The 23,362-nt window shown below is 53.7% G+C and overlaps 1 protein-coding gene across 3 annotated transcripts in view; it reads left to right on the top strand.

Moving 5' to 3' along the window:
- Positions 1-20,393, top strand: part of SLC35F3 (solute carrier family 35 member F3) — a 245,697-nt gene extending 225,304 nt beyond the window's left edge. For 2 of the 3 annotated variants that reach the window (XM_087828994.1, XM_087828996.1), the window contains 5 exons: positions 9,840-10,059; positions 15,832-15,957; positions 18,313-18,505; positions 19,308-19,397; positions 20,164-20,393. In XM_087828994.1, coding sequence (XP_087685120.1) covers positions 9,840-10,059; positions 15,832-15,957; positions 18,313-18,505; positions 19,308-19,397; positions 20,164-20,393 — 859 coding nt within the window. Of the gene's footprint in view, positions 1-9,839; positions 10,060-15,831; positions 15,958-18,312; positions 18,506-19,307; positions 19,398-20,121 lie in introns of all 3 variants that reach the window. The other variant, XM_087828995.1, reaches the window with a different exon arrangement.
- Positions 20,394-23,362: the final 2,969 nt, after the last annotated feature.

Here is a 23,362-nt window from a genome sequence, read left to right as displayed (position 1 = left end):
ACAGTGAATCAGATGCAGCTGAAAAGAGAATTAGTGAATTGGACAATTATTCTGAAGAAATCATCCAGAATAAAACATAGAAACACAAAGAGATGGAAAATATAAAGAGATACAGAAGAGACAATGGAATGTTAAGAAATAAAAAGCTACAACATTCCTCTGATAGAGTTCCAAAAACAAAAAATGGGAAGAGGCAATGTTTGAAAGGATAATGAAAAGAAATAATTTGCAGAAATGGTGTAAGATATGAATCTGCAGATTAAAAAGTACAGCAACCCCCTAGGAAAGGGTACATGAAATATACCCAGACTGAGGAATATTGTAATTATGCTCTGGCAATCCCAGGCCCCCTTGCACAGGAAGACTCCATGTGCACTTGCAGGAGAGTCTGAAGTGGAAGCCATTCCTTTACTGGCCCATGTCCTGGTGTCCAGGTCAAGGGTGGGGACACTCATCAACAGGGAGATGCTGAAGACCATGCTCAGCTTCCCTCCTCCACCTGGACTGCAGGGGCCCCAGCGTCTGACCTTGAGGGCACCTGTCAGGAACCTTTAAGTTACAAATGCATTAAGCAAATTAGTTTACGCAAAAGGGGGATTTACTGAAAGAACACTGTCGAGGCTCTGAGACCTGATGGAGGAGTCGAGCCTCTGGTTGGAATGAGCCAGAACAGTCAAGAACCTGGGGGACAAACTAGAACCAGGAACTGGAAAGCGAGTAGGACTGACCTTGCTCTTGTCCCTCTTCCTTCCTGCTCTGGGCTCTGTCGACTCCACTACTCCGGGTACTGCTTTATTCTTCTTACCGCAGGTTGGATTGGGGTTGGGGACAGGCCACCAATAGATCTGGCCTTAAATTTCGGATTTGCCACTAAAGAATAGACTCTCCTCCACCAGAAATTTGAAAACCAGCTGATTGCTATGGCTGTTGGGGGTGAGGGACTGGAGCTCAGCTTGGTCACGTGCCCGATCTGCCCCCCACATTTACACTGATCACTGGCCAGAAAGGCTATTAATAGGCTGGCCCTGTCATCCAGCCCAGGTGGCTAGAGGAGCGCTTCTCAAACGCTAATGTGCACCCAGATCACAGAGGAGCCTGTTAAAAATGCAGATTCCGACCCCGGGACAGAGGCCTGAGCTGGAGGCTGAGCGTCTCCATTTCTAACAAGCTCCAGGCAGTGCTGCTGCTGGTCCAGGACCACACCATGAGGATCTCAATTGGAATTTTAGCCGATAGGGGGGAGTTGGGGTGCATAAGGAGTCGGAGCGGTTCCCTCAAATAGCAGAGAGGGGAGTAGCACTGAGCTGACCGGTAGAGGGGTTTTGTGACTGGTGAGAAGCCACCGTAATTTATGTTCACCACCATGAGGGTCTTCTCGCATCTAGGAGGCAGAAGTGATTGCAGTTGGACCTGGGGCTTCCCAAATGCACTTTAAGGCAAAAGCCAGAAAGCATCGGGAGCTGGCGGAGGCCTTGATGGTGACGGGTAAAGCAGGAGTCCCAGGCTTGCGGTGGGATGAGAGTAGCAAGAACGTGAGGCGGAGGGTGGGGAGGGCCAGGCCCGGCTGGCTGGGCCCCCGGAGTCTCGCACGGCACCCGTCTGGGCGTGGCTGCAGGTCCGGTGACTTTGCTTATGCGCCTCGGGATGAGGTGGGCAGAGGTTTGCAGGCCTGCATCCACCCTCTCAGTGCGGCTCGTGCCTGCTGCTGCCTTTCGTGCTGTGCTGCCCACTCGTCACATTTAGAACCAGGTTAAGCACAGTGATGGCCGAGGCTGGCGATCCCTCCAAGACCAGCTGAGGACCGCACAGAGCAAAACTGCCCTCAAGGTGGGTGAGCGCTCGCCCAGCCCCGTCTCCTGGCACCAGCCTCGGAAAGCTTTACAGTGAGCAAGTCGCTGTTCGATCCCAAACGGCACATTGTGGGATGGGCCCCATCTGTAAGCATCTCTGTCCTTGAGGTACAGCAAAATGTCATTTCAGCCTCTGTAAGCGTGTTCTCCTTAGTAACAGCCCTGATTGCTCATCCGTGTTGAGTGTGTGGCATCTATTTCGCTGCAGGTTTGAGATCAGGGAAACACAGCCTGTTCATCTGAGGCCGAGGTGCACGAATCTTTGCATGTCTTCGGCTTGAAGGAAGCCTGTTTGAAAAGCAGAAATCTGTGGATCAAGCTGGAGGGAGAGCCTTTAGGACAGCCTCCTTGAGTTCGTCTTTTCAAAGATCAATGTGTGCCCATGGTTTTAAATAGTTTGACACAGCTCCCGAGAATAGCCAGGAGCATTGCCCACACGTCTGCATAATCAGTGACAGGAAGTTTACCCCAAACCCGGATGCCCATCCCTGCGAAACCCCAGGAGGCAGAGTCCCCGGCTCCCAGCTCCATGCAGGCCCGGCAGACGCGGAGCCTGAGAGCCACGGCAGCAGCCCTGCTGGGTGTTCTCACCCTGTCCCGGCCTGAAGAGGCGGTGGGCAGCCGCCCTCCCGTGGGGAAGATACTCCTCCGCACCTGGCACATCAGCCACCTTTGGGGTTTTACTAAAATAAGTGTGGAGAGCGGGGAAGTGAATCGGAGCCCCCAGTTCCTAACCGAGCCCTGCTACTCACTAGCGCTGCCACCCCGGGCAGAGCTCAGCACCCTGTGCCAGAGCCAGGTAAGGTAAGGAAGCCGGGTCTCTCACATCCCTGCCGGCCAGTATTACACGCTGCCCACTTGCTGAACTTTCCAGCAGTATAAACGCTCTGGTGTTGGCAACATGGCCTGGCTGTCCAGAGCTGAACTCATTCACTTACCAGTGTTTACTGAGCCCCACTTTGGAGCCGGATGGTGTCCTGGATCCTGGTGGGTGCAAAGGTGACTCAAACACGGGTTCCTTCTTCCAGGGAGAGATCGGTGGCCCACTGGAAGAGACATTGATGCTCTTTATGAGACAGTATTTATGAAACTCGAGATGCGAGGGGCTGGGCAGGCCACCAGGGTGCTGGGGGGAGGGGGACTGGAGGTCAAGGAGAAAGCTCTGGAGGAGATAGGTACCTGGTAGCTCCAAGAAGAGGATAGCAGTGTAGGGGTGAATCTGAACTTCTGAAGCCCTGGACAGAATCAAGCCCAGTCCAGCCCAGAGAAATGCCTCAGTCCCTAAGGAGCAGGACCCCTTCTCTGTGCTCTGCGCAGCTCGTGGACCCTGTGACAGGAGCCAGCTTCAGCAGACAGGTCATTAGGACAAGATACTGCTCCTGCCCTGCTGAGAAAGACCTGGGACAGCAGATATGAACGTGAGTGACAAAGAGACTGCAGTCAGGCTAAGTGCCTTTTGGAACCCCTGTCACATAATTTTTTTTTTTTTAAATAGATCTTTATTGATCTCAGAGAGAGGAAAGGAGAGGGAGAGAGAGAGAGAGAGAGAAACATCAATGATGAGAGAGTCATTGATTGAGCCCGCAACCCGGGCATGTGCCCTGACCGGGAATCGAACCCCGATTGCCTGGATCCTAGGTCGATGCTCAACCGCTGAGCCACGCCCGGCCGGGCCCCATCACATAATTTAACCACCCCCGTTATACTAATCGTGGGTACCTGGGTACTCATGAGACATCAGATGAAGTATCTCCCTGTGTACCACATTGCTCCCTGCAGAGCTTGGGAAATTGCCATTCCGGCCACTGCCCTGTGCCAAACCCCACTGCCCTTCGCTGTGATGGACGGAGCACACCAGCCATTGCCCAGGCCTCAGTCCCTAGCCTGGACTTTCCCCTGCATTGGAGACAGGCTAGGACAGAGAGGGAGGGCTGCTCTCCCAGGGGCTGCAAGAAATTCGCTCACACTTCTGGAATTTCTGCCGGCCATCTCTGCACACTGGTAGCATCCAGGTTCTTGGAAGGTGGTGTTGGGAGAGCGAGAGTGGGCCAGCGTTGGGGCCGTGGATCCTCTTGTTGAACAGTCATTAGAAAGTCCTTCCTCACGGCGCACTAACTGCTCCTTTCCACCCTCCAAAGCCCCAAATGAGCACCCACTAGGAAGAAAGTGGGACCAGCCTGGGATGAACACCGCGTCTGCTGCAGTGGTAGGGCCAGTGGTGGGGTCAGTGCTGGGCCTGCTGTGGGGGCGGTTCTGGGACTCAGTGGGCACCACCCGATCCCGTGTCACCCCACCACCCTCAGACGGCCGGGCAAGGTGCACAGGATGTCCCGGGCCTTCTCCGCTGCGATAAACATGCTGCCGGGTCTTGTGCTATAAATCTGCATCCCTGGTGCTACACTTGGCAGCTCAGGGAAACTCAAAACACATCACTGCTGACCTGGAATGGAAAAGGCAGCATGTGGAGGGAAGGCCCAGAGCTGCTCTTTCCTGGGGCGTGACCCCTGCTGGGTGCTGTGCCCTCTGCTTCCAGGGGCTGTGCTTCGTTAAAGGGACACTTCCTGAGCCACCGGTGCTGTTTCTGCTCTAAAGACCGTTATCCCCCCTGCACAGGAGGGAAATCCCATCTCCCCGCACATGTCCCGTGGTGTGTCCACACAGAAAGCCTCGTGTCCAGCCTCGCCGGGTGAGCAGCTGTCCCCAGAGCAGCCTTATCCAGGTGGCAGGTGTTGTCGTGAACCGTCTAGAACAGGCCAACAGTTTCTCCAAACCAGCTGTTTCGGATTCGGGGTAACGCACAGGACTCTGAGGGCCCAGCCTTCCGAAGCGCCGGCGTCAAGTGGAAGCTGTTGGCAGCCTGTCCTCTGGCTGCCGGGGCCACTTCGGTCCTCTGGCATGAAGCGCAGGATCGCTTCACCATGACTAGCAGTCAGCCAGGAGCCCTGTGGACAGGGCCTCGCCCTGGGAGTGGGCACCCTCCGCCGCTTCCAGATGCTTCTGCTGTGAGAGGGCGAGCAGAATAGCCAGCGAGCCCCAGACAAGAACAGGTTCCTGCGGAGGAGGCTGTGGAATTCCTGGTTGGTGGGACGGGTGTGCAGAATGCTAAAATGGTCCCTCGCCGCGACGTGGTGAAGGTGCCATCGCTCCGGGGACATCTCCGGGAACAAATTCTCTGCATGCTGTGGCTGCCCTCCCCTCCCATTTCCCTCGGGTCCCTTTCTGACAAGGACATCACCACAAACATCAGGGCAGAGCTATCTGTTTCTGCCCCTAAATGTCTCAGGCACGTGTTTTCAGAACTGGCCAATAACCAGATAGATTGATTGATAGATGATAGATAGATGATAGATAGATAGATAGATAGATAGATAGATAGATAGATAGATAGATAGATAGATAGATAGATAGATAGATAGATGATAGATAGATGATGATGATAGATAGATGATAGATAGATAGATAGATAGATAGGCAGATAGACAGATAGATGATAGATAATAGGTAGATGGACAGATGATAGATGCAATTTCAGGCACACAGACAATCACTGGACTCACTGCTAACAAAAAACTCTCCTAGTTGCTTAGAAAACCTACGAGGGCCCCACTCGGTGTGGCTCAGTTGGTTGGAGAGTCATCCGTACACCAAAAGGTGGTGGGCTCGATTCCCCTCAGGGCACGTGCCCGGGTTGTGGGTTCAGCCCCCGGTCAGGGTGCCTGCGGGAGAGGACCAGTCGGTGTTTCTCGCTGCGATGTTCATCTCTCTCCCTCCCTCTCTCTATCAAATCAACAAAAACATATCCTTGGGCGAGGGTTAAAAAGAAAACCTACGATGTAGGAATCAAGCTAATAACATGATTCATTTTTCCTAGTTATGCTCTAAAAGTTCGTCTTTATTTTATTTTCAGGCAAGTCTTTACCACTCGTACAAGGACACTTCGCTGTGGGGGGAAGATGTGTGACATTGAACATCCTTGTGGAAATGCAGACACAGTTTCCCTTTCTTATGAGCTGTGGTGGCTACATGGGGAAACCGGTTCACTTAACACTTTCCAAAGGATGTCTGGATATTTCAAAATAAAACCCTAATTCACGACTTTGGTAGCTGGTCCCTGCTGCTTGTGTGAGCTCAGAGCTCCAAATAAATGCAAATACAATGCAAAAAAGGGTATAAGCATTTACCTAGCAACTTACTACTTGTCTCTGGATGCCTCTGTGACTTTGGCCTGTCAGAAAGGTTTTATTTTCTACTCTCAGAATCTCAGATTTGAAAAGCATTCAGGTTCCCGGAGTCCAGCCTTCCGCTAATGTTGGAGTCAGTGTCTTGACAACCACCTTGCAGTCTGCTCGCTGATCCTCTGAATGGAGATCTGGGGTGTCACGGGCTACGTAAGGCTGCTGTGCTCCTAGCCCATCCTGCCACCCATCTTCCAGTAAAATCCTTCAGTGTGTGCTGGTCCAGGAACGACCCCTTGCATGCAAAATGAGCTCCGAGCATACCCCAGGGGCTGGGACCTGTTTTCTTTATAATGCAGTTAACTACACAGATGTGCCCTAATCTTGTGAGTCGGTAGTAGATTTTATAAACGACACTTGGGTCATCCATAACTGCCCCCCAACATTCTATTATGACTGCCACTGTTGTGTAGGAAAAATTCTGGAATTTTTGGAAAACTATAAGCATGAATATATTTGTCATCTTTTTTATTAGAATAGGAAAAATGAAAGTAATATAGTATCCAATTATACCTAATTTTTTGGTAAAGGTATTTTTGCTAGCTCATGATAAATTATCCTGAAAAAAAAAGAGTGAAATATCACTCACTGGCGAATATCAAATAATACTACGAATGCTATTTCCTCTTTAGTCATTGCAGAATTCCTGAAACCATTGTTGCATTATGCAGAGGCAGGCAAAAGGAGGTTTACAGTTGTTTGTGTGGAAAGTAGTACAATAATTAATAAGCAATAATGCAAGAATAAACTCACATACTCACAACTGTAAACCTACTTTTGCCAACCCCTGTATCTATATTAAGTTCCGTCCCAAAAAAGAAATCTTAGGTAACTAGAAAACAGTATCATGAGAGAGCAAAAAAAGTTTTCTTTGGGATACTAAGCATTTTCCCCATGTATTCTCCCCATGTATTTTCCCGGGAAATAATAACTCATTATCATTTTATTCTTAAAACCAAAGACTATTTCAGTATATTTAAATATAATTTGATTTTTTTTTTGTATTTGTACTAATTTTTGTACCTAGATAAATTGCCAAATTAGGAAAAATATACATTTTGCTAGATCAAAATGCAGATTTTTAATTTGGGGTTGAGAAAATCACAGTATATCCACCAGCCAATTCTTTGTGGAACTTTTATGCAGATATATATCTCTGCAGAACATCACCAGCCCCAGTTCTACATAGACAAAAAAAATAAGAAATCCAGGGGATATATAAGCTGATATCCAATGGATGGAAAGAAACCAACGAAAGAAGGCAGAAAAAAGGAAGTGTTTCAGGAAAGGGGAATAGAGGCTCCACTGAGACCTAGAGCAGGGGAAAAGGGCATTGAATTCATGGAACTGAAATGAGTCCCAGGTGGCTTAGACTCAGGGCAGGGATGGAGCAGGGGTGATGGCCAGAGCTGAAGGACGGGCTGAGGCCAGGTCAGGAAGGGCCGGAAGCCTGTGGGACAGTGAGGGGGAGACGAGTTGACTGTAGCATGGAGAGTGGGGTGGATGGAGTTGAAGGGGCCACAGAGAAGCCCGGGCTCCAATGGCAGTGGCCCAAGGGAGAGGAGATGGAGCCTGGGCCAGGGTAACGGCTGTGGGATGAGACATTGAGGAGAAATGGTCCCTAGGCCTTGGTGGTGAGTTAATGTGGAAAGAAAAGTGGGGGAGTTAAGGATGGTTCCCTTCTATCCAGCCTGGGTAGAAAATACAGCTGAAATATTGCATGAAAATTACGTGGCAAACAGAAATACCAACCTGCTGGTTAGGTGAGAGTTTCAGTTATATAAAGCCAAAAGGGAATCAACTCGGTTGACTTGATCTCCAGGTCCATGCAGTGGTTAGAGTGTTTCACCTGGTGCTGGTTTGTGAGCAGCAATGTAGGATCTGAGTCCAGGGAAAGGTGGTGCATTTTCTGTTTTTTCTGTGGATTGATTGTAAGAACAAAAAATTAAATTAAAAGACCAAATCTGCTCTCCTTTTTAAAAAAATTTTTCTCCTTTTCTCTTGCATTTTGATATTAAGTGACACAGGCCACAGCTGCTCCCACCCTAGTTTATTGTCTCATTCTAGGTCTACGTCTTTTCTTTCACCAGCTCCCATCCTCACTCACCGGTACAGCAGCTGTGCTGGCCCCTGTCTGAGAGACCGGATGGCGATGGCTGGGGCAATGGTGATGTCTGTAGGGGGGCGATGGCTGGAGGGCGGTGATGTCTGTAGGGGGGCAATGGCTGGAGGGCGGTGATGTCTGTAGGGGGGCGATGGCTGGAGGGCGGTGATGTCTGTAGGGGGGCAATGGCTGGAGGGCGGTGATGTCTGTAGGGGGGCAATGGCTGGAGGGCGGTGATGTCTGTAGGGGGGTGATGGCTGGGGGCAGTGGTGAGGTCTGTAGGGGGGCGATGGCTGGGGGCAGCGGTGATGTCTGTAGGGGGGCGATGGCTGGAGGGCGGTGATGTCTGTAGGGAGGCGATGGCTGGAGGGCGGTAATGTCTGTAGGGGGTGATGTCTGTAGTAGGGTGATGGCTGGAGGGAGGTGATGGATGTAGGGGGTTGATGCCTGTAGTGGGGGATGATGGCTGTAGGGGGGATGATGTCTGGAGGAAGGTGATGACTGGGGGGTAGTGATAACTGGAAGGACAGTGATGGCTGGAGAGGTGGTGACAGTCGGAGGGGGCGATGGCTGGAGGGGGGCGATGTCTGTAGGGGGTGATGGATGTAGGAGGGTGATGCCTGTAGTGGAGGATGGTGGCTGTAGGGGGGATGATGTCTGGAGGAAGGTGATGACTGGAGGGTGGTGATAACTGGAGGGACAGTGATGGCTGGAGGGGTGGTGACAGCCGTAGGGGGGCGATGGCTGTAGGAGTGGTCCTCCTTGCTCCTCCATCTCCTCGCCTGGCTCGTCGGGCCCAGCAGAGCAGCGATCTTTGCTCCCTGACAGTGGGGACAGCGGGGAGCTGTCTGTGGACCAAGCTCCTCTCAGGGTTCCCTCCACGCTGTCCACCACGGCCTCCTCTACCGTCTTCTGCATGTGGACGTATGGCTTTATTTTTCTTAAGTGGATTTTCATTAGCGATGGTCCTGCCCCTAGAGTCTAGAAGGGCGTTGAGAAGCTTTCCTCTGCAAGTGCTTCCTCATCTCTCTCAAGAGGCCGAAGTCATCTTGGATCTGCTCTTTCCTCCTGTTAGCCGCTGAGACGGGGGGACCCCGTGACCTTCCACGCAGCGGAATGGCGAGCTCTGAAAACGGGCTCGAGTGGGAAATGTAGAGATAGTTGATGCTATTTGTATTGTAGCCAGAATGAATTAGATGACCCCAAGGAACGAGTGCCCTGCCTCATCCAAAGACAATTCCAGTTTGGGACAAATTTTCATAAAATGTTTTGCTGAGTTTTCTTCAAGTATCAACCCTCCCCCTTAAAAAAAAAAAAGTCTAGTGACTAGTAAGCTCCTTCTCTTTCTGAGCAAGTGACAGAGTCCCTCAGCCAGTTCCCATGGAGCTGGGCCTTCTCCAGGTCCCACAATCCCAGCATCACCTGTTGAACCATCAGTGGCAAACCTGACAGGCACAGAGATAATCGTGACGTCAGATCATTGTGCGACATTTTCTCCCATGGACTGAAGCTGTAGGCTGAAGAGATGGAGAGATATTTATAAATAATAATGACAAATAAAAGACCCCACCCTTCCTATATTTGCTTTAAAAAAGACGGGGTGTAGGGAAGTATACGAATATAATAACACTGCCTTCTTTCCTGTTTTAGGGAATGCTGTCGGTTTTTTGGAGACAATGGCTTGACTTTGAAGGTGTTTTTTACCAAGGCAGCACCCTTTGGTGTTCTTTGGACACTCACAAACTACCTGTACTTACATGCAATAAAGAAAATAAACACTACGGACGCCTCCGCGCTCTTCTGCTGCAACAAAGCGTTTGTGTTCTTGCTCTCATGGATCGTTCTCAGGGACAGGTTCATGGGCGTGAGGGTAAGTCCCCTTCCTCCGCCTCCTTCCCTCACTCATGCGACCGAGACCTGCCCATCGGCTTGCTTAGCTCCATGTGCTGGACCACAGGCCTGAGCTGCTGAACTCTCTCCTGTTTGCAGCAGAAAAGGAGCCCGCAGAGGGCCCGGTTCTTGGTGTGCCTTGCAAACCTTCTTGCTTGCAAACCATTCTAGACAAGCATTCATTAAAGCACCTTTCATTTCAAGCATCTCAACAAGCATTCCCTAAAGTGTGTGCCAGTCGGAGACCCAGCCGGGGATGGTGGTGCGCCCCCTCCCCGTGCTCAGCCAGAGCTTTCTGCTAACACTGTCGCTGCTCTGCTCAGGACGGATCTGCAGGCCGCAGGGCTCCCCGCGGGCACGGCACATGCAGTCCAGGCCGGCGCTTTGCTGGCCCGTGTGCACAGGACGAACAGGGCCCAGCACACCTGTGCTAAATCCAAACTGTGGAAGGACAGTCACTTCACGCCCCAGACCAAGGGGCAGTGAAATGCCATCCCTTGAATTACCTCGTTACAACCGAGACTTAGTCAGTTCCATTCAAATCTAGTGAGATTTAGCTAGTCCAGCCTTATCACAGTTGTATGAAATACGGTAAATGCAGATCAAACACCAGCCGAAGTATAGAGGGGCTCGTCCTGAGTAAAAGGACCAGGGGACAGTTAGCCTTGATGGAGTCCTGGTGGCTTCTGCTTGTCTCGTCCTGGTGGCCAGGACCTGCTAGTACCCTGTCACCCTGCCGTGAACAAGGGCAAAGAGGGTGGGACCACACAGCTAGTTCTCTCGTGGTCAGAGCATCTCTCACTCCTTCCTGCCCGAGATCACGCAGGCCGGACACGAGGCGAAGAGCCCCGTGCATGGCCGGTCCCATCAGAGTGAACCACGCTGGCTGCCAGCGGGGGACCACCTCCAGGCCCTCTACTGTGTCCCTAGCTCACTGTCCTGGGAGTAATGACGTCACGCTAATGGCAGATTCACACCCACCTAGTTACTCAGGCAGCAGTGGGGACGTGAGTCAACTGCTGAGCAGTATTTTTAGTCGCAGGAGGGGGGAATTTTGTTTTGAGGCTTAGTGTTAATTTTGGAATAAAAAACTGTGCTGTCACCCAGAAAAGTTTTCAGCAAATAAATGATCTGATACATCTCCCCGAGGAAGGCAGGTACTTCCGGCAGTCACCCAGGTGGCCTTCCTGGCTGGACACTGAGGACGTGGTGTCCTGGGACCGGGCCACCAACGTGTGCCCCTTGTGACTTTATTTTGATGCAAAGAGCCAAGGGAATTCATGGAACTTTCCAGTGTGAGCCTGACGTCCAGAGCAGATTCCAAATGGGACCCTGTTGCTGGGAAGAGAGACTTTCAGGGTTAAGTCTGCATGTAAGACAGAAATGCTCTGAGGAGGTGTGAAAATAATTGAAAACCCCCCTGGACGCACAGAGAGCAACGTGGCACAGCAGGTCTTTTCTTGGTTGCTGTTCTTCGTGGCTACGAGCTGAGCTGATACAGTCGAGCCACCCCAGCCACGTGGTCAGGTCGGTCGGGTTGGTCTGTGCTGACCACCGAATACGGGGCAGTGTGTTGTGTTGAAGCCTCGGCTCTAGGCCAGGCCGGGACAGAGGTCCAAGGGGCCGGCATTGGTGATCGTCCCTAATCCTCATCACTCTCTTAGCAGGATGTGGCCTGTCGTCTCCGAGCTCCCGCTCTAAGTCGTGGTAGGTCTCCCTGTTCTCAGCTCCAGGAGTGCAGGGAGCTGGCACATCTGTGAGGCACCAGCAGGGCCGGAGGACTGAGAGTTTCCCTTGATGAGCAGGCGGAGATTACGCCCAGGATAATAGCTGCCTGGTGACGGGTTCTCCTAAACTTCTCTCACAGGCGGGGGTAGCCAGCACCTTCCACTCGGTCATTTCCCAGGACTGACGCTGTCCCTGTCCTGGAGGGTGAGCAGACAAGCTTGAGTCACCCAGACATAAAGGAGCGGAGCGCTGGCTTGTGGAGTGGACTGGAGAGAGGACTCGTGTTATTAAGACAGTTACTCAGCTCACAGGGGCCACGGTCCTGGAAAACATCAGCAGGTGCGGGTCATGCGACTGGACAGGAAAGATAGGCTGCAGGTCACAGGGTCAGACCAGAAAGAAGCCAATGTGTCTTCTAATGCCGGGGTGAGCCTGGCCGCTCTGGCCTCGGAGGTGACTGGAAAGGAGCCCGAGCTGGCCTGTGTCGTCTGTGACCCTGTGCTCACATGTGCTCCCTGTTTCCTGGCTCCTCAGACTCAGGGATCCCAATGCAGCAGGCACCAGTCTAGAGGCAAGTTAGGACCCTGGTTCCCGTCTTACAAGCTGTTTCACCTGGAGCACGTTACGTAGCACCTCTGAGCCGTAGTGACCTCATTTCAGAGTGGCGTGTTAGCACTCACCTTCGGGGCCAGTGTGAGAATAAGACGAGGCTTGCCCGGCCCAAGGCTCAGTGTTGTCTCCGTCTCCGTTACCGGGCTTAGGGGGCTCAGCCCACTCCTTGGTTGGCAGTGACAGAGCCTCCGGCCTTTAGGAGGCAGTTTGGTGTAGGAAAGGTGACTGGGTGAACCCGCCCAGCCCACATCCCAGGGGAAACAGGAGGTGGGTCTGTCTGGCTGTTCAGAGGTTGTTCGTAACCACCCAGGACAGCGCGAGCTTTTGCACCAGGCGGGACTGACGAAGGAGCGGGAAGACCGGCTGAGGTCATCCATGTGGGTCCTGGACTTTCCACGGCCGGCTCGAGCTCGGTCAGATTCCAGCTGACGTTCAGGGTTTCACAGGGGCGACCCTGAACCGGCACTCCAGCTTCTGGCCCTGACCCCCTCTGTTAGGGAGGCTGTCCCCTGCCAGCCAAGCCCAGCACAGGGAGATCGCAGAGCCTGGGCAGCCCTGGGGGCCACAGCCCGGCCCCTTCCAGTCTCCTCTGCAGTGGGGATCAACTAGAGGCTCCCAAAGTCCCTCCAGATGCTGATATTCTTTGAGTCGATAAGAACAGCCCAGGAGTTGGAAGGGAAAGTGCTGGAGGAAGTATATTTAAAAATTAGTCTGTTCTTTCCCTTTTTCATTTTCTAAAACCGTCCATATCTAAAATCTGTCACAAGGGGGCTCTGTCGTGCAGGGGGTGTGGCCATGCCCGTGGGGATGCAGTGAGTTACTGGGGTGCTGAACCCTAGCCCAGGGCGGGGCGGGGTGTGGTGGTGGAGCCCACAGCGGGTAAGGCCGCCGTTGGAGGTTACATGGCACAATGCTGGCTCCACGCCCATGTTTCCTCTTCTCCAGGCGACTTTCCCAGCTGAAGTCCAGGCGGCGGTGCTCACCCCTCTTGGTCTCATGGCTGCCTGCCCCGTCAGTCTGGATCCCCGAGTCGTTGTTCTGGGACAGTTCCGTGGGCTACGAAGGAGGCGGGGGCCACAGGAAAGCGTGGGGAATTGGGGAAATCCAGCTCTTTACTTCATTCTCAGACTCGGGGCCACCTGGCTCTGGGAGGTGAGGGCTTTGGGCCCACGGGACAGGCGTGAGCAGCCTTCCCAGAGGTTCATCCTAGTGCAGCCCCAGGTGTGTTACGGTGTAAAACGTACTTGTTTTAAGGATGGACTGGCATCTTCAGAGGAGCTTGAGGAAGGCCTTTCAGGCTCCACCCCCAAACCCGAGGGTCTGTTCGCCTCCGCTGTGCTGTGGGGGGTGCTGAGAGCGAGGCGGGGGCCCAGAGCTGGGGTCCCAGTGGGGCAGCTGATGCGCAGAGAGTGGGTGCTCCATGGCCAGAGCCGTCGATCTGTGACTGTACTAGGACACTCCAGAAGCATGAAGGGGGATCAGTCGCCCGGTGCCACCTGTCGGAATGAACTCGGGGGACAGGGCTTCTCACATCCTGGCCGGCAGGCCGGGGCCACCATGTTCTCCACTTCTGCCCCTTCCCTCAGCTCTTCGCACAGCTCGGCTCAGGCGGAGCTCTCAGCTGATTGTTATTTAATCAGCAGAGAAGAGAGAGGAGGAGCTTAGAAGACTCCAGGGAAAAGTAACCGCTCCCTCAGTTCCTCCGGCATCAGGCCTCGGAGATGCGCCAGGTCGTCTGACATTTAGCTCCTTGCCTCCCTCCCCGCCCCCTCCTTTCTCCGGGCCCCGTCTCTGTGGACCCTGACGCTGGGCCGGCCCGAGCTGCACCTTCGCAGGACCTGGTCCTGGGCAGAGCCTGCCCCTGCTGGCCTGCTCCTCCTGTCCTTTCCTGATCCGGGGGAAATCGCTAGTGACTCGCCCGCTCTGTTTCTCTTACTGGAGAGCTAGTTGTCCGCCGGCAGGTGGCATTTGAAGGTGGCATACCTGCCGTGTGAGGAGAAGGCCGCGCTGGCTAAAATGCTAAACCAGAGAGCAGCAGCGGGGCTGGTGCGCGGCTGTGGAGGGCGATCGCTCTCTTGGGAGCCTCGGGGTGACGGGCGATGTGTCGTTACATCAGAATGCGGCAGAATAAGTCTGTGACTCAGGCACTGTCGGAGACTCAACTGCGTTACCTTCACTTAACGAACAACTTGACATTTAAACCAGGGAGGAAACTTCAGTTCAGACCTCACAGCGCAGTCGGCAGTGGCTTCCTGTGTGAATGACTTTCCCGTGTGTGTGTATAAATACTACTTTGCAATCAGGCAGACCTGAAATTTGTCTCCCTGCTCTGCTCACTCCTGCTCTGTGACGTTGGGCAAGTTCCCTAACCTCCCTGAGCCCGTATTCATGCCTATAAAATGAAATGAATGAAAATGTCTACCTATTTTTGAGGGTTAATGAGAAAATGCATAGAAAGCGCCTGTCCCAGGACCATTCAGTAAATGTCAGCTATTTGATGTAGTTAACGAGAGCTGAGGTCCATTTTGAATGTTCGTAGAGAGCTAAAACACTCTGTAAATCCAGGAGTTGAAGCTTGTATTGCACACGTTTTCCTGCCCTCCTGTGCTGTCCCACTGTCCCCGACGACACTGCTGGGGCTCCGTGACCCCTCAGATCAGAGCTTGGACTTGCCTTTCGAGCTGACACAGTTCTCCTTTGGGAAACGGTATCCCAGGTACCCGATCTCCTGTGCCCTCCAGTGATTTTATTTTGCACACAGGAATGTGAACACCTCCCTGGTGCTCCCCTTCAATCTGAGGTCCGTACCCCCAAAATCAGGGCTGAGTGAGCTGAGGGGGAGGGACCTGCAGCAGCTAAGCAAGGGACCGGCACCTCTAGGGTCTGAGGCCCTGCCAGGCAGGTGATACGTGCCCTGTCGGAGACCCTACTGCTGGCGTGTGAAAGGGGACCCAGACCTGCGGTCCTCACTGTGCCCACTGCTGAGGCGTGAAATACACAGAAGCAGGATCATATGAGGCCTTTCAGGGGGCTGGGAAGGAACTAAGGGAGCTGCCAGGTGCTGTCCGGGTGCCATCTGCCAGGCCCTGTCATGACCAAATACCATCACTGGGATTGTGGCCTCCTCAAGTTCCCAAGAATGAGCGCAGCCGGCCACCATGTGATGCTAACCATGGCGCCCTCCTTGCTGCCAACTGCTTCGGGTTCTTTGGCTGTGCCAGGCTTTGTCGCCATCTAAGCGGGAACGAAAGATTAGATGGGGCAGCCTTTGCTTGCTGTTCTCCAAAGGACGGAAAAGGTGTCCCCTCCCCCCTCAGCCACTGAACTCAGGAACATTTCGACCTCACTGGCACTTAGGCGGCCCGTCCGATTCCCCCCACGGCCCTGACCACCGTGTCCTTCCTCCCTGCAGATCGTGGCCGCCATCCTTGCCATTGCTGGGATCGTGATGATGACCTACGCGGATGGCTTCCACAGCCACTCTGTCATTGGCATAGCGCTGGTGGTGGGCTCCGCGTCCATGTCCGCCCTCTACAAGGTAAGGCTCAGCGTGGCCGGCCCAGCACCTTGGGGACCCTTGTACGGCGCCCGGGCCTTGGGAGGAGCTCCGCTCACTGTGCAGGGGGCAGGCTGAGACTCTGCCAGGCTGGCACTGCCTGGCTTTATCTCTCCAGACCTTTCCGTCAGCAGCCAAACCTTTGCAGCATTTGGGGTGACATGGGTGTGACAGTGGATCTTCAGCGTGAGATTAGTGATGTCATTGTTCAGGGAGGACTGGAAAAGGGTCAGGGACCCTGAATGGCCAGCTCAGTGTTTGATAAAATAATTTCCCACTAGATCCGAAAAGAAGGCTTCACTCTGTGGTGCAGCTTCGTCATTTAAATCTTTATCACATGGTTTTGGCAGCCACAGGTGCTCAGCATGAATCCGTGTGCATTTCAAGCACACATCATTACAAAACGTTAGGAAATGTTTGACCGAGTGTCCCAGCCGCAGCTCTAGATGAAATGACTCCCGCCCGCACGCTGGCCCCTCGCCGCGTCTCCGGCTCCTTCAGGCCTCCCGGCTGCTCTCCCCACGCCTCCTCCTCCCCTCCCTCTAGGTCCCCTTAGAGCCACAGGGAGAATGCAAATATTTTCTGGTCTCCAGGTTGGGAACCTGACCTGAAGGACTGAATGAGAAATGAGATTTTAGCTTGGAGACTTACTGGCCCTTTGTGGATCCAGAGAAAATTAAGGACAGAGAAAATGAAGTACTCTAGAAAGTGACAAGAAAAGCATTTTCCCCAGCTCTGTGAGTAACACATTCTGTGGTTTTGGGAAGTGAAATAACTACGTCGACCTTCGTGAGCCCCCCCTCACTGCCCAGAAGGGCCCACACCTCATCTTGCGCCTCTGAAACTCGTCTCCCCCAGAGTCCGGCGCCGTTCAGACTTCAGAGCTGAAACCGAGAGCCAACGGGTCCAGGCTGCCTGTCACTACTTGAGCCAACTAGGCAGGAACAGGGTTGAGTTGTATATGAGCGTTTTATTTTCCAGTATTGCCGGCAACATGGGAGAGCAGCGGGTCATCCACAAAAATCTTCCCCACCCACCCCCCTCCACTAAGCCAGCTGCGTATGTCGGGCAGACGGACAAAGCTTACCTGGGGACGTGGACCGATGACTAGGAGTGGATGTAACGGTCAGGCTACAGGCAACGCAGGCGGGGCACAAAGGGCGGGCGCCTCAGGGACCCCGTTGTTTCGGCAACAAGGTGGTTCATCTCTCCATGAGGACGGGCGGTTCTCCAATAAGGAGAGTGGACTGTGTTCGAGGTTAACTCCCTGGCCCAGGGCGCACAAGTCCCGGCCAGGCCAGAATGTGCTTTCTTTGATCAGAACAAAACAGTCTCGGTTAACAGAGCATGGTTAATATTTCTTACAAATATAGCTCGTCCCCACTCTTCTGTTTCTCCCTCCTGCCCCTAACAAGTCCCCATCCGAGTGGACAGTATCCGAAGGCCGCCCTCTGCCCCCGACTGGCTGTGTGCGGATGGGAAGCAGAGCGCATTCGGACCGCCGCCCAGTGAACACAGATGTCCTGGTGGACGCTCCGTCTCCATCTCCTCCGCTGGTCTCTGTCCAGAGGGCCCGGAGGTGGAGGGCGGAGGGCAGTTTATTTCCCTCCCTGTGCTTCCTGCACATGGACCCAGAAGTGCCCGAGTCTGAAAAGGCTGAAACAGGAAGACGCAGGGAGAGGGCGGAGGGGACAAACATGCAGAGACTCAAATTAGACCGCAGCTCGCTGTCCTTCACTGGACACACGGCTGGACCAGGGTCAGCTCCCCGGACGCTCCAGTGCCGTCTGCCCCCCTCCTGCTGGGCTTCCAAGGGCATCACATGTGCAGGTGCAAGAAATCGAAGTTGGGTGCCCTCCACCCAAACCCACCCATGTCCGGGAGGTCGGGGCCGAGCAGGAGAGTGGGGAGTAAGACTCTCCCCGCCTCCGGTTTACAGAAATGTCCAGCAGCCAGAGCCCTGCCTCGGGCGGCAGCGTCCACACTGCGCTGCGGGACGGCGGGGATCAGTTCGTAGGGCCCCTGAGAGGAATGTGTGACCGTGGCTGCCTCACCTTCAGACGCTCTGAAGCTGGGGTGCGGTGTTGTGAATAGGACACAGATGAGTGTGAACCCCTGATTCCACACAGCCGGGAAGTCACGCTCCGCTGTGGCGTCACTGAGATTTGTGATGTCACTAGGTTTGTGACGTGCGCCCCGAGCGCAGGTCAGAGCCCCGCCGGTAGGATCCACGCGCCGATGGCTGTCAGTCCCGTGGTCCCGCCCAGGCCCAGGGCCCTGGCCCCACCTGCGGCCGGGAGTCCGCGGAGCCTGCAGCCCCCTCTGCTCCCTCCGCAGGTTCTGTTCAAGCTCCTCCTGGGCAGCGCGAAGTTCGGAGAAGCCGCCTTATTCCTGTCCGTCCTGGGCGTGTTCAATGTCCTCTTCGTCTCCTGCGTCCCTGTGATTCTCTACTTCACGGGGGTGGAGTACTGGAGCCCCTTCGCTGACATCCCCTGGGGCAACCTCTGCGGGTTCTCCGGCCTCCTACTCAGTAAGTTTCGCTTTCCCGCCAGATTCCCAGGTGCGGTCACTGAGAGGGACCCGCGCAGCTCAGGGGCACTGTGGCAGCCTGTGCCCCGAGGGGGACAGTCCCGGGCTTCCTCACCTCCCGCGAGGCCCTGTTCCCCGAGGTAGAGCCTTTGCGACGAGGACCCTGGACTCCAATCCCAGAACCACGGTGGCTGCAGTGGCACCGTGGTCACCGGGGCTCTGAGTGGCGAGCTAACAGCGCAGAGGGCGCCGCGGCACCTGCTGATGACAGGAGCCTGCAAGGTGTGCGCGCCGGGCTCCAGAACATCGTAATAGAGCATCGGCTCTAGAACTGATGATGTTTATGGAGCACCGATAGGTGCCAGTGGTCAAAAAATATTATCAGTTATCATCATTACTAATGTCATCGTCATTACTGATAAAAGGCCGGTGCCAGGCAGAAATGCACCCAGGAGATGCCTGGTCTACTTTGGTCTATAAATGCAGACCCCAGAGCCCCTGCTCACACCGTCGGCCCGAGTCCTTGCCGCCCGAGGAAGAAAAGGAAGGGAGGCCTGTCCCCTCTTCTGGCACCTTCTCACTGGGTACCTTTCCCCGCTTTCTTTCCCCCTTCAGAGCTCAGGGGAAAGAGGAGCTGAGTAACCAGGACGTTTGTCCTCAATCCCCATGTCCCGGAGCCCTTGCAGGACCCCGAGTTCGTGGAGTCAGAGCTGAGGGCATGGTCGGGGAGCTGGGGTCGGACAGCGTGGAGGAGGGCAGCCAGGCTGCTCACGAGCGACACCGTTTCCTATTCTGTATTTCAGCATTCAATGTTGTGTTAAATTTTGGAATCGCTGTGACCTATCCCACTCTGATGTCTCTTGGAATCGTCCTCAGTGTACCTGTGAATGCAGGTAAGTCCGTACGGCTTTCTCTATCTGCTTACAAACAGACACGCACATGCACCCACATGCACACATGCACATGCACCAACACGTGCGCACACACACCAACATGCAATGCACACCATGCACAGACATGCACACACATGCACCAACACACACGTATGTACACACATGTATATATACACACACAGCCGATCACTGATGTTTCTCTCTCATCGATGTTTTTATCTCTCTCTCTCTCTCCCTTCCTCCCTCTCTAAAAATAATAAAAACATTTAACAATATAAAAATAAATAAATTATATATATACACACACATATATGTATAAAGACACAGTCGTGTCCTCATTACCCTGCCACCCAGAGGGGGCCACAGTCAAGCTTTGGTATACACAGGGTGGGGCAAAAGTAGGCTTACAGTTGTGAGTACCTGAAACACAGAGTTTATTCTTGTATTATTGTTTATTAATTACTGCATTGTTTTCCATACGAACAACGGTAAGCCTACTTCTGCCCACCCTGTCTGTGTGCATAACAAGTGCTGTGTGAGCTAAGGCAGCCTGGAGAGGCGGCAGGAGTACCAGGCCTCCGAGGGACGGAGGAAGCGGAGGGTGATGTGCCCGAGGCGGCCCCTGCCCGCCGGGAGCAGAACTCCGCGAGGCGGGTCCCGTGGCCGAGAGAAGACAGCTTCCCGCCACGGCCCCCCACCCGGGCCCCCCCCCCGGGCCCCCCAGGGCCTGGCTTCCCGCTGAGTAACCGGTCCTCTGCCCCCGCAGTGGTCGATCACTACACCACCAACATCGTCTTCAACGGCGTCCGGGTCATCGCCATCGTCATCATCGGCCTGGGCTTCCTCCTGCTGCTCCTGCCCGAGGAGTGGGACGTCTGGTTGGTCAAGCTGCTCACCCGCCTCAAGGTGAGAAAGAAGGAAGAGCCGGCGGAGGGCGCCGACCTGGGCCCCGGCCCGCCGAGCAAGAGGAGAGCCCGCCCCTCCTTCGCCCGCTGACAACAGTTTCTGGAACATTCTGGGTCGCTCACGCTGACGGTCTGGAGGTCTGTTCCTGCCGGAACCTCGCTTGGTAAGGTGTACATACCTGTACAGTTTTGGTAACCTCGGTCAGCTACATGGTTTTCATCGGCATGTCCAACTGCTTGCCCTGTTCACATCAGACCTTCCACCTAAGGTCCCAAGTCAGCACGCGAGAGGAGAGGGCAACCTCAGCTCTTCTGAAACGAATGCAGAGCAGGTGAAAACTGTCCTTGCCCCGGCTGTATGGGTGACGCGCCCTGGCGAGGCAGGGCGATTGGGTGGCGTCCTAGCAACCGAAAATTACATCGCACACTGTGATTACTTCCCAGCTGTGGCAGGTCATCCTTTGTTTTATGCCAGAGCTGTGCTCTTAATTTTAAGGGATCACAATGAGCCAAAAGATAACTGAGTTTGGGTGGATAGACGGATGTGAGGAGGTGACGCAGAGAAGGAGAGTGGACATCAAAACCCACCTCTGACCAGTTGGGGCGGCAGGTGGAGGGGGCCAGGCCTGAGCCAGGGGGCGCCGGGGGCGGTGGCCCGAGCCCCGGCTGGCTCTCACGGGCCTGTGCAAGGTCACGCCGGAGAAGTTACAGTGCCTTCCACAGAATCTTCGTCCTTACCCCTGTGAAGCGAGGTGACATCGTAAGTCACTGGCGCCGTCTTATAATTTAGATGTAGAAATCTTTAAAAACCAATAAAACTATATTATATATGTGTGTGTGTACAAAAATGACCAGGCTGGCGACAGTGTCCTGGATCGTGGTTACGGTGCGGGTGACCACGGGGGCGGGACCGCCGGGTGGCTTTACTTCCTTGACCAGGACGGAAAAATTATCTCCTGAACCTTTACACCTTTTTACGAGACTCTGAAGCACCAGGCTTTACTTCACGGCTCAGCTCCGCCGGAAGTTCTATCTCTGATAGACTGTAAAGAGGGACCGGGGTAGAGTTTCCTACTTTTGACGTTTACATTGTTACATACGAAATGGACACTTCTTTTGAAATGTTGTCATAACCCAAAGGTGCACTCTGTAACCTCGGAGTCTTCGTTTCATAGGGGCGAGGGGCACTCATGACCTGAACTTTTTAGCAAATTCTTCCTCTCAGTTTCCATTACCTGTTTGGCCAAACAGATTAATAAACTGTTTAAAAAGAAGCACGTCGTTGTCTTGATGGCGCCTGGGGCGTGTTCCCCCCGCACCGGCTCTGACCTTGTCTCCCTTACACTTTCTCCCAGCCGGTCCCACCTGCCGCCACCTTCAAGGCACCCAAAGCCACCCACCCTCCTGCAGGGAAGAAAGGGCTTATCGCAGGCAGATTTGACTTCCACAGAGTGAGACGCAGAACAGTCAGCCCGGCCTCGTGGAAAGTAAGTCCTGGGGCAGGTTTGCTTCCACCCCGACCTCGGCCCAGCCCCGGGCGTCGCCTCCGGCTCCCTGTCCCGTGGCCTGGCTCCGAAGCTCAGCGACAGGTCCTCACAGCTGCCCGGGAGCAGCCTCGGTTCTCGAATTGACCGGGTCTTCAACTCGGCCTCCACCCCTCACTCCTGCTTTGGGTGTCCTAACCTCATCCTAGCCCTCCCGAGAATCTGATTCACCGCCTTTGGTAACGTCTACACCGCTGTCCCAGGCAGCTGGGGCCGGGCCTGTGAGGTCCTGGGTATCTCTTTCTACAGCTGCAAAGGGCTGGGTTCGCTAAGAGGGTGCGAGCAGAGAGGTGTCGAGTCCCTTTAGGACACCCCGTCCTATCGTCCACGCCTAGAGCATCCACACACCACGGCCACCTGCTAGATACAGTCAGAACCGGGAGAGGCTGGCTGCCCCGAGCAGAGCACCCCCTACCCAGGGAGCCCAGTGTGTGCTCAGGGAAGGGGGCAGCAGGACCCTGGACTGGTCAGACCGGTCGCCTCTGAGTCTCTGTCTGGGCCCCAAACCCCTCCAGTTACCCCAAGGAGCCAAGCAAACATTTCCCGTGTGAGCCATAATGTAAAAAATTGGGAAACCCTACATTCAAGCAAACTTCCCTCATACTCCCACTGGGCGTGGAGGCCTATGGAAGCCCAAGAGTCAAGGCAGGGACTCCAAGGTGCTTGTCAGCCTGTGATCACAGCAGCATCAGGCACCGTAGCCGACAGTGGAAGTAGCAAGGTGCCCGTCGAGGGACGACTGGAGCAGGAGTATGTGGCATCTCCATACGGTATCAGTACCATGGACAACAGGAATGGTAAACCAGATGGCGAGAACGGCATCGTGCAGGCTGTCTTTCATATATATATATATATATATAGGTAACTCTATAGTTTTTATTGAATTGCATTTTTCCATATTATTTAGTAGAGGAGTTTATTTTTTCCAGTTTGATTGAGATATAATGGATATATAATGTATTAGTTTAAGGTGTAAACATGATGATTTGATATTTGTATATATTGCAAAGTGATAACAGTAAGTTTAGTAAACACCTGTCACCTCACATAGTGACATCCTTTTGTGTGATGAGAACTATTAATATTTGTTCTCTTAAGCAACTGTCAAATACACAACACAGTATTGTCAGCTGTGGTCACCATGCATTATATCCGTATGACTCATTTATAACTAGAAGTCTATGCCTTTTAACTAGAAGTTTGTGCCTTTTAACCACCTTCACCCCCACTCCATCTATCTATGAATTTGGCTTATTTAGATTCCACCATAAGCGAGGTCATACGGTATCTGCCTTTCTCTGTCTGACTTATTTCACTCAGCATAATGCCCTAAGGTCCATTCAGGTTGTCACAAGTGCAAGGTTTGATTCTGTTTTATGGCTGAGTAATATCCCGTCACACAGGCACCACATGTGCTGGTAAAGAGCCTTCATCCTCTGATGAACGTGGAGGTTGCTTCCACGTCTTGGCTGTTGTAAACAATGCTGCAGTGAACATGGGGCACCTCTTCAAGATC

This window comes from Miniopterus natalensis, chromosome 21 (genome assembly GCF_054644295.1).
Source record: "Miniopterus natalensis isolate mMinNat1 chromosome 21, mMinNat1.hap1, whole genome shotgun sequence".
Lineage (NCBI taxonomy): Eukaryota > Metazoa > Chordata > Mammalia > Chiroptera > Miniopteridae > Miniopterus > Miniopterus natalensis.
This window is presented reverse-complemented; position numbering and strand designations above follow the sequence as displayed.